This window comes from Adiantum capillus-veneris, chromosome 24, assembly GCF_014529385.1.
Source record: "Adiantum capillus-veneris isolate H3 chromosome 24, ASM1452938v2, whole genome shotgun sequence".
Lineage (NCBI taxonomy): Eukaryota > Viridiplantae > Streptophyta > Polypodiopsida > Polypodiales > Pteridaceae > Adiantum > Adiantum capillus-veneris.
In genome coordinates, this window is record NC_140954.1 from 10,668,615 (window position 1) to 10,679,733 (window position 11,119).

General features: G+C 45.3%; 1 protein-coding gene across 1 annotated transcript; it reads left to right on the forward strand.

The window, feature by feature from the left end:
• The first annotated feature begins 1,772 nt into the window (after positions 1 to 1,772).
• On the forward strand, positions 1,773 to 10,831 carry LOC147425935 (uncharacterized). The gene is made up of 3 exons (XM_086498152.1): positions 1,773 to 2,012; positions 2,106 to 2,207; positions 10,739 to 10,831. The coding sequence occupies exons 1-3, from the start codon at positions 1,773 to 1,775 to the stop codon at positions 10,829 to 10,831; spliced, it is 435 nt and encodes a 144-aa protein (XP_086354278.1).
• The last annotated feature ends 288 nt before the right edge of the window (positions 10,832 to 11,119 follow it).

Below are 11,119 nucleotides of genomic sequence, written 5' to 3' on the forward strand. Positions count from 1 at the left end.
AAGTTATGTGGCTCTGGCAGGTAATATTTCATCCTACAAAGTCTACATCAAACTGGTGGTACGTCATAGAGGTAGCCCCTCGTAGTGCAAGGACGTATGAAGGCTACCATGTGCCAATCACAACGACATCAATGGAGGAGATCAGAGAAGATGCTCAATCAGAAGCCGCTGCGGTGGTGCCAGACGAGCATCAAGATGCTACTACTCTATATGGGGTGCATGCAGAGGAGCTACAAAATGAAACAGAGGATATGTGTTTAAACGGAGAGCTCTATATAGATATAGGAAGTTATGCTGAGTTATGCGAGGATGAGAGAGAGATCTCTTAAAGCCACAAATATTGTATTTGAACAATTTTGCTCCGTGTTGTAAAAGCTCTGGCTCTCTAAGTACCTTCCATGGTGTATAACGCTCTTTTCTACTCGCGCTCACATCTTTTGATTGAAAATTCTGAGTTTTCGACTTGCCTCTTCTATCACTCAATTCATTGCGTCATTGTATTTATATGCGTCATTATGTCATTGTATTTAATGGTCTTTGCGTCATTGTCTACTCTATTCATTCAATATTAAGTTTAAATATTCGTGTGTTTAATGCAGGTATGGATGATGAGGAGTTTCTTTCTTCTTTGTCACCGCAGCAGAGACAGTGGTACGTGGAGCGTCATCGCTCTGGCGCATCATCGCGCGTTCCTACTCCATCCGCATCTCCCTCTCTTTCGGAGCATTCGACGCGCTCCGAAGCTTCGGCGTCGACGAGACGAGCTTCACACTCGTCTAGACACCGGCGCTCTAGTGGTGGCGGTGGCGGTGGCGGTTGTTGTGGGGATTCCACCACCGATGCCTCCACACCGCCTCGTGTTCGACGAGGCTCTTTACCCTCCCCTTCTTTGCCCGCCCCCACACCAGCCACAGCATCGCCATCTACGCCAGGTTTTGCACGGCTGACTGTTCCTAGAAGCTACACACCTCTACCTACTCCGCCAGGAGCCACCTCACTCGACACTCCTCGCTTCGGGGCCCAGACGCCGGTGGAGACACCTGACGTCCGTACCCCCATCGACACGCCGCTAGAGACAGTGGTACGTGGAGCGTCATCGCTCTGGCGCATCATCGCGCGTTCCTACTCCATCCGCATCTCCCTCTCTTTCGGAGCATTTGGCGCGCTCCGAAGCTTCGGCGTCGACGAGACGAGCTTCACACTCGTCTAGACACCGGCGCTCTAGTGGTGGCGGTGGCGGTGGCGGTGGCGGTTGTTGTGGGGATTCCACCACCGATGCCTCCACACCGCCTCGTGTTCGACGAGGCTCTTTACCCTCCCCTTCTTTGCCCGCCCCCACACCAGCCACAGCATCGCCATCTACGCCAGGTTTTGCACGGCTGACTGTTCCTAGAAGCTACACACCTCTACCTACTCCGCCAGGAGCCACCCCACTCGACACTCCTCGCTTCGGGGCCCAGACGCCGGTGGAGACACCTAACGTCTGTACCCCCATCGACACGCCGCTAGAGACCCCTGCCGGGACACCCAGGTTCACGCGTCACCGGCCAGAGGGCTTGCCTTACTCCGTCGACATCAGCGGCGGCATCATCATGGATGATGACGGCAAGAAGGTGATCTCGCGCATGCGTGGTCTTTGCTCTCAGCTGTTTAGACACTACATACTAAACAAATGGAGTGAAGTACCAAGTGATTTAAAAAACAGATTCATCAGCATACTTCATGATGAGTTTCCCGTTCCAACACGGGATCAGCGCTTCAATGAAGACCTGATGAAGATTCGAATGCGCGAATACTGCAAACACAAGCGTTACGAAGTGCAAAAAGCAATCAAGAATGGGTGGAACAGGCCAGATTGGCTGGCCAAAGAAGATTGGAAGAATGCGAAGAAAGCAGCGCGCGAGAATCCCGACAAGTGGAAGCAACAAAAGGATGCAGCCAGAGCGCGAGTAGAGGCAGGGAGCTCGCACCACTTGGGGAGCGGTGGATGGGCATCATTTGAGGCCGATTTTGTAAGTGTTTTCACATTGCTCTTTATGTTCGATAGTTTAGGGTTTATGAGTTTTTTAGTTCTAACATAATGAAATCTTTGTATGTTTTGATAGTGGTCGATGACAGGACGTGATCCCACACCGTACGAGCGCGAGTACGCAGGCAGGAAGGGCTTAAACGCCCTAATGGACATTCTGAGTTCTCGCGGCGGCATGGTTAGTATTAGGGTTTACTCTTTTTTATTTTTTGTATTGTTTTATAAATGTCGTTATATGTTTATACTTACTGAAAGCTATCTTATTGTCTTTTTTTGTAGAATCCGACAGATACGCCGCTTGGACGCGATGAGACGTCTAACTAGACGACGTCAGTTTAGCCGTAGCTACATTAGTTTAGGGTTTCTCATAGCTTATGTATCATGAGACGGATTTTATACGTCTTTTTGAACCATGTATATTATTACATTTGTCACCGGAGTTCCTTTTGCCAATCAATTCTTTATGCCTATGATGTTGTACAATTGTCATTATTACATTTGCCAATCAATTCATTTTGCCTATGATGTGTACAATTGTCAATTTTGCAAACAATGCGTCTTGTGGGTGACTATTTTGGGTCTATTATCTACCCTTGCACTTTTTTAAAAAAGTGAATCAAGTACAATATGGTTGATGGGTGGCAGGGCATTCAGTGGCAGGGCATTCAATGCCCTGCCACCAAAAAAAAATTCTCTCGGGCGTCGCTATAAGCGTCGCTATTTATGGCTCTGTAGCGTCGCTATAGTCTTCTGTGTAAACGTCGCTATATGCGTCGCTATGGGCGTCACTATATGCGTCGCTATGAGCGTCGCTATATAGCGACGCCTATAGCGACGCTCTCAGCGACGCTCGTAGCGACGGTTTTAGCGACGCCGGGGGTTATAAAAACCCAGTGTATTTTCATCGCTAACAGCGTCACAAGAGCACACAACCTCTTGTAGTGTTGATCCACAGACAGCTCATCTTGCTCCACCATCATCAATTTAGCATGATACAATTTAAGACGCAATCCATTTACCCTTGACTTATGTAGAACACCATCCAGGTTAGCCAGCTGATATGTGCCATTTGGAAAACACTCCACTACCTTGAAAGGGCCTTCCCACTTAATTTGAAACTTCTTTTGGAAGGTGTTGTCCAGCTTACTGTTGTAGCGCAAAACCAAGTCATGTTTCTTGATACCCTTACTTTTGACCTTTTCATTTATCTTTGCCAAAGCCTTATCCTGCATTTGCCCATAATGCTCCAATGCGCTCATCCTATCCAACTGGACCTCTTGTAACTGCAAGAGCCTCTCTTTGAATGCATCACTAGGCAGCCCAAGCAACTTCTCTAACATCTTGACTACAGGCAACTCTACCTCCACAGGCAATAGTGCTTCCTTTCCATACACCAAATGAAATGGAGTAAACCCTGTACCTGTCTTCACCGAAGTACGGTAAGCCCATAATGCACTAGGAAATTCCAAATCCCAATTCTTTCCTTGGTGCTCTGTCACTTTAGAAAGAATTTGTACCAACTCACCATTGAATCTTTCATTTAAGCCATTACACTGTGGGTAATAAGGAGTGGTATGCTGGTGCCTAATCTTCATCTTTGTGCATAAGAAGTCTAGCAGTTTAGCTCTAAATCTTGGCCCTTTATCTGAAAGTAGATCTAATGGCACCCCAAACTTGCAACATATTTCATCATACACAAATTTTGCCACATCCTTTGCGGTGATCTGTTTTACTGCTATAGCCTCTGCCCATCTAGGGAGATAGTCCACTGCCGTCAAGATATAGCTTTTGCCCCTTCTTGTGATAGGTAACGGGCCTATTCAATCAATCCCCCACTTTTCAAACACATCAAACGTCATAATGGTTTTTCGTAGCTCTGGCTTCAACACTCTCTTTCCAAATGCTTGACACCTATTGCAAGACCTACACCAATGGTGAACATCCTTGTGCAAACTAGGCCATACATACCCCTCTTGCAAAATCTTATGCAAGGTGATCTTTAAAGCAAAATGGCCACCACATGCGCCTTCATGATTCTCTTCCAACACTCTGTAAAGCTCCTCCCGCCAAGGTACACGTCTCAACACGAGATCAACCCCTTTCATGTATAAGACATCACCAATCAATTTGTACATGTATTCTCTACGCACAAAGCCATACTTCTTAGACTTCTGAATCTCCTTTGGAATAATTCCTGTTAGCAAAAACTCCTCTTCTTGAGCCAAACTTTCCCGGCCATGATAAAGAGGTAAAGTGGTCCTCAACACAAATAGCTCCCCAATCATGCCTTGAGCTGCTTCATGTGCCTCTCCATTTAGAGCACGTTCAATGTGTCTGATGATCCATGCTTTGAACTTTTTTAACAGGCCTTTAATTCTGAAGCACATTTCCTTCAATGAGGTGTTCTTGCTCTTCCACACACCCAGCACTTGCTTCACCACTAACAAGGCATCACCTTTTATGCTCAACCTTTGAACCCCATGCTTCAAACAAATGTGTAATCCGGCTTCCATAGTAGCATATTCAGCCTCATTGTTACTATGAGCATCCAATTTGAACCCTCTCTTGCATACTAGCTTCCCCTCTGGATCATAAAGTGCTATACCCCCTGAAGCTGCATCATGGCTCTTTCTGTATGAACCATCAAAGAAAAACACATGTGCATTGCTGATATGTGGCACTTCTTCAACTACCTTTCTCACCACCTCTTCCTTAACAATAAGGGGATTCTCCTTGTAGGTCAACAAATCAGCTAGGGTAGCCCTTGTACTATCTTCCACTAGAAAAGAGAACTCAAACTCTTGCAGCTCAATTACCCATTTCTTCACCACATTTGACATGTTAGTGCCATTAATTAACTGTGGCAAAAAGGCATAACTCGTCAAGAAAACAAAAGGCCGTGGTAGCAAGTAATGACGAAATCGTCGACAAGCAAATATTACACTGGCCATCACTAGCTCTACTTCCGAGAACTTTCTCTCCGCTACCAGCTTCACACGGCTTGCACAATACACTGGCCTCATATAATGGCTGCCCTTCCCCTTTTGCAATAGCATGGCTCCAATGGCATCCTCCCCTACTGATGGATTTACATAAAACACTTTCTCCTAATCAGGAGCCTGCATGGCTGACAACCCCCCTAACACCTCTTTCACCTCTTGAAACACTTCTTCATAGTTGTCATCCCATTGCAATGGATCATGATTTGCCACTTGTTGTAATGGATAAAGAATATGAGAAGACAATGGAATAAACCTTGCCATGTACTTCACTTTGTGTATAAAGGTTTCCAATTGCTTCGTACTTGTAGGTGATGGAAGAAGAATAATAGACTTAACCTTGTCTGGATCAGCCTCAATGCCATTTTCTGACACCATGTGGCCCAATAACTTCACCCTTGGCTGTGCTAGATGACATTTCTTTGGATTTAGTTGTCCTCCACATTCATCATATCGAGCCAATACCATCTGCAGCTTCTCATGGTGTTCAGCCCTACTGTTGTAGACGCAGAAGTCATCCATGAAATCTTTAACACAACTACCAATGAATGGTTCCAACACCCAATTTGCTCTCTCTTGATAGAAGGAAGGTCCATTTGACAACCCAAATGGCAATACTGTGTAGCAATAGCATCCCCATGGCGTAATAAAAGTGGTCTTTGTGCGGTCTTTAAGAGCAATCTTCAATTGAAAATAGCCTGAAAAACCATCACACACACTGTACCTCTCATAACCTGCCACTAAATCCAAGATCTGATCGATGAATGGAAGAGCATATGGGTTCTTCTTAGTGGCTACGTTTAAGGGTTTAAAATCTACATAAATTCTCCACTTCCCATCCTTCTTTGGACTGGACTCACCCATTCTGTGGTCTCCACAGGGACTATGAACCCTGCCTTCAACAACTTGTCCACCTCTTCTCGCAAGGTCTCCATTTGCTCTTGACCCATCCTTCTTAGCCTTTGCCGCACTGGCTTAGCACCTTCTTTCAGCTCTATATGCATCTCTTCGCCCTTGAACCCTCTGATCTCTTCATATGAAGTAATGAACAAATCAGGAAAACTAGCCAGCATGTGCAAATATATATCCTTCTCCATAGCTGAGAGGTCTCCACTGATCATTTGTGTCATCAATTCCTGCTTCTTTGACAACTCAACCTTGGTTTGCATCAGCCCTTCAATCACTTCATAAGGCCCTTCACTTTCATCTTCAACCTCATTCGCAAATGCAACTAAACCAAACTCGTGGATTTCTTTGTCCATCAAAAGAAATGCAACATCAGCATCCTCATCACTGCTGGTAGTGCTATCACTGTCCTCATCTGTCACCGTGGAAGAGTCTTCATCACTAGACTCATCCTCATCTTCATAAAGCTCCTCTAATCGTTTCCTTGTGTCCATATTATAAATCTTCTTGGTACCTGTCTTTCCATAGAGGCTAATCGTACCATGTCGCCAATCTTGAACAGCTCCCACAGCACGTAACCATGGTTTGCCCAGTATAATAGGATATGCTTCTAACCCTGCTGGCATCACATGAAAATCAACCAGTGCCTTTGCATCATATGCCTCCACTTCTAAGCTCTTTACAACACCCAAGCATTTTACTTTTTGATGGTTTGCCAATCTGATCCAAAAACCTGACACCCCAGCCACTGTGAGACCCATCTTCTCAACACATGAGTGTGTTATGACGCATATTTGGGCTCCGCCATCCACATAACCTTGTCCCAAATTTTTCCTTTTATGCCACACATCTACTATTGGACAAATGTCTAGTAGCTCATCCATTGCCAACACCTTTATTGAACCTCTCTCTGGCTCTGTCTCCATTGGGTTAACCATCCTCTTCCACTGTCACTTTAGCTTAGGCACCATCTCTATAAGCTGCCCAAAAGTAACATCTGCCTTCCTGCTCGTCAGATCCTCCTTCAAGTCGTAGCTTAATTGCCCATCCCCTAGTGAAAAATCTGAAACATGAAACTTTCGACGAGCTCTCCTTTTCCTCTTGGCCTTGATATCCTCGCCTTCATGGCTCTTTCCTTTCTTCTTACTAGGACCTAGGGCACTTCTTCCTTCCTTATCCTCTGTGGTCCTCTTCCCAATAGGCATCACTAATGTATCCTCTAGCTTTGATTCCTTCTCCAAGGTGACTACACTTAGCACTTTTTTCTTTCCCTTTTCCTCCTGGGTCAGTCCGCTGGTTCCTTCGTCTCCCTTAATTTCGATGCCATAATCATTTGAGCTAGTTAGCACCTGTCTTGGCAATGGATACATGTCTCCCCCCATCCTTGGTGGCTTATCACATTGCGGGCTGATGTGACCCAACTCTCCACAATTATAACATGTAGGTGTCTGCCTCCAAAACCTACCATTGCTTTGTACAACACCATTCCTAGGCCTTTCTTCACCTCCTGGCTAATTTGCAAACCTCCCTCGACCTCGATTATTTTCCACTTGACCTAGCATGTTTAGGCTGAGATTCTTCATCAAATCTACTACTTGCCTCATGTTTTGCCTTAGCCCATCATCTTGCACCGATGTAGTGACCACTGTTGGCATAACCTGAGTAGTAACAAGAACCACTGGTTCATGATGAACCCCTGACATGCGACCTTGTAAAGACTCTATAGGCTGAAATTCAGACCTCATGGGCAAAGACTCCACCCCTAACTAGCTCATTTTCCTCAACTTCCACTCTTTGTTCCTCGCTACCTCTAGTGCATCTTCATATGTCCTAGGCTTCTGACTTAACCTCTGATTTTGCCAAAATTTCAACAGCATAACAGCATAAATGGCTCAAAAGACCAAAAAACCAGCCATCCTAACTTGGAAAATTTTTGGCAGAGTTTCCCCAGATATAGAGCAGTAGGAACTTAAAATATAGACTGTATGTGTATGCATAAACTGTCAACAATAGAACCCGAGCATCAGTAGGACTCACTAGTACATAGCCTATGGCGAGGTCACAAAAAGGGTGCTCCAGCTACCTGTATCACCAAAAGGATCTCTACATTTGAGAATCCCCTAGCTCAATAAAAACCTCACGCTATCGACCCTCACACGAAGGCTAATGCAAATCGCGTATAGTCAAGTCTCAGAAATGACTATCTTCCAGACCAAGTCTCAGAAATGGCTGGGACTGCCAAATAAAACCATATATGGCTCCACAAAGGCATACCATGGCAGTTTCCACAAGTAACGTACAATCTAACAGAAAATGTGCTCAAACAGACGCCAAGTGATGCATACCCACAACAACTGCAAGTAACACCAATGCTAGTATATCACTGTACTCCAGCTACATGTACCTGTGTGAATCACCTGTACCTATACCTGTCCCTGTAACCTGTAATGTGCAACCTACAACCTGTAATCCCGAATCTCGAAGCTTGAAGCTCGAAGCAGAAGGTACTCGAAGAAGATCCTCAGTGGGGGCACCAAAAGAATGTGAGCGGGATGGAAACACACACAACGCCTCTATAATGACCCGACACACACTCTTGGGATGATACACACACACATTATGGGGCACCACTCGGCTTACACAACCAGCCTGGCCGAGACAAGAAACACAGAGATGGAGTGAGAAGAGAGAGATTTCCCACTTGCCCACTCAACACTCACACATACACACTCACACACACACTCTCAATTCATCTCAAAGGAGACAAATTGTTGTTGTTTAGACTCAATGAAGCTCAGCCCAACACCAATGGGGAAAATAGTTTACACAGTATTGAGGAAATACACCAGATACAACCACAAAGTTAAGCAGAGGCTTCACTCACCGGAGAAGATTACACAGAAAAAAAGCAGAAAATATGTGAGGAAGTTGGCAAAATTGACAGCGCCATTGCGTCCGGAGCGCCCAAAAACCCCACCCTACAATGTCACAGTGCTCAAATCCGACCTTGGATGAGCAGCTTAGGGCCAAAAAATGCTCCAAAAACAGCAAAAACACACTTGCGGCTGTTCCTCCTCTCTTCTTCATGTTTTTTCCGGTCTTCTCTCAGTTTTTTCAGTTCCCACACTTAGCTTTACTAGTTGGGCACCCGTGGACTTTTAGATGACCTCAAACGGACCTCGAACAGGCCAAAAACTGACCTCGCAGTGCATAGTTGTCACCTTTTTGCATCATCCGCACACCTGGCACTCAGTTTTTCCAAATAATGCATCCCGCAACCACGTGAAGTGGCCCCAAAAAGTGGTCCTCATGATGACATTTCTGCATAAGTATCACAAGAAAACACCCACGTCGTGTCCATACTTCTCCGTGTGCAAGTATTGACCCCGTTCGACCTCCTGACGCCACTCAATGCCATCTGACGCACCTGCTTACCTCATGTCATCGGCCCGCGGATATCTTCATCGAGAAGTTTTACGCGCTACCAACTCCTCCTTTTACGCGCTACCAACTCCTCCTTATTGTAGGAAAAACACAGTGGTACTGGTAATAGTGAAAATCAATGCACTATGTACATGCTGTCCTACCTATACACATGTGGGCCCCACGTAGCCACCTGGCTCTGAAAAATGGGCAATTCTTTATTTGATGCACCATGCATGTATATGTACATATGCGCAATCCCTTGCTCCAAAAAACTCCTGACACCGTATACTTGTCGAAACCGGATACTTGCTGCTTCTTGGAAAGGTGTGAAAAATTCAACAAATGCAGGCATTAATCCTAGTTTCATGTATAACTCTTTGGGTGGCTTTTTATTATAATCGGAGTGGCTGCCTCGGCTCACTGCAATCTTGCTCGCAGAGCCCATAACTTCTTAATGGTGCTTGCTGTTTTGTTGGAAAGCATTTGTCAATTATCCTTGACTACCCTAGAGCAAGATCTCTCTCCTTAGGATTCTAAAGCACCACCTAACTATCGTCCTCAGCTACTCTATTGTTGGGACTCGACTTTGAATCCACCACTGCCACTTGTTATATGGGACTATCAAACTAGTCATCAAAATCCGTTGTTTGCTACAAGTTTTTTCCTCCTTGGTAATTGTACAGACTTCAATTCGGAAGCATTGCCTGTCATCCCCATGCAGGCACCTCATGGGATGGGTCCCTGGTCATCGTGCGGCCCCTCCATAGGATAGGTCCTTTGGGTTGACCTTGGACACCCAAAAATGTCTAAAAACATACTAAACCATGAGCTTCTGATGATGGCAAATGAATAATGATGGGCAACAGAGGAGAGCAAATAGGGAGCGTGCTACGGTGTGAAACGTAGCCTGCTCTAGAATCATAAGTCCGAACCAACCCCCATGGGTTTTTGTGCAGGTCATCCTGCAGCTGACTCTAGGCGACCATCCCATGGCTGCCTCCTTTCCCCTGAGTACCTCTTGTAAACAGCTGGAGTGGTTTCCTGCTTGTAGGTGCTCACCATGGGCTCCAATGACAGACACAGAGAGAGAGAGAGAGAGAGAGAGAGAGAGAGAGAGAGAGAGAGATCGATCCTATCCATGCCTCCACACTCAAGAAGATCCTTGCTTCGCTTCTCCCCTGAGCTCTAATACCAATGGGACTAGCGCATGCACATTTCCACCCAACCATGCCTAATATAGGTCATTGGCCTCCTAAATATAGGTCCCCTATACAACATGTGTGTTCTAGCCCTTGGCCTTGGCCTATCTTACCCTAGCCTTGATGGTGCGCTGTCATATAACTGCATTTCTTGTGGGTCTAAAGCTTTTTTATCAAAGTTGATGCTTTTGGATATAGTGAAGAAGGAGAGGCCAAAACAAGCCGTCTTGGGGGAAGATGGGATTTTTCTTATTTGCAAAAGAGAAGAATGATAGGGAAAGAAGACTGAGTGGGAGAAACTTTTTTTGAAAGTGAGAAATAAGACTAAGTTTTTTGGCCTGCCCAAAGGGCTAAGGCCATAGTGGTGTATTCCCTTTTTTTTCTTAGTGAAAAATGTCATATAGTAAAATAAAAATTGAAAATGTTTGATTGGTGGATGTAGGAGTGAGCACTCATGAGAAGGTTAAGAGTGACACTGAGTCAAGAATTTTTCCAAGATTATATTATTGAATTTGCTTGAAATTAGAGTTTGGCTCCTCTTTTCTCGTGCAAATTCCATG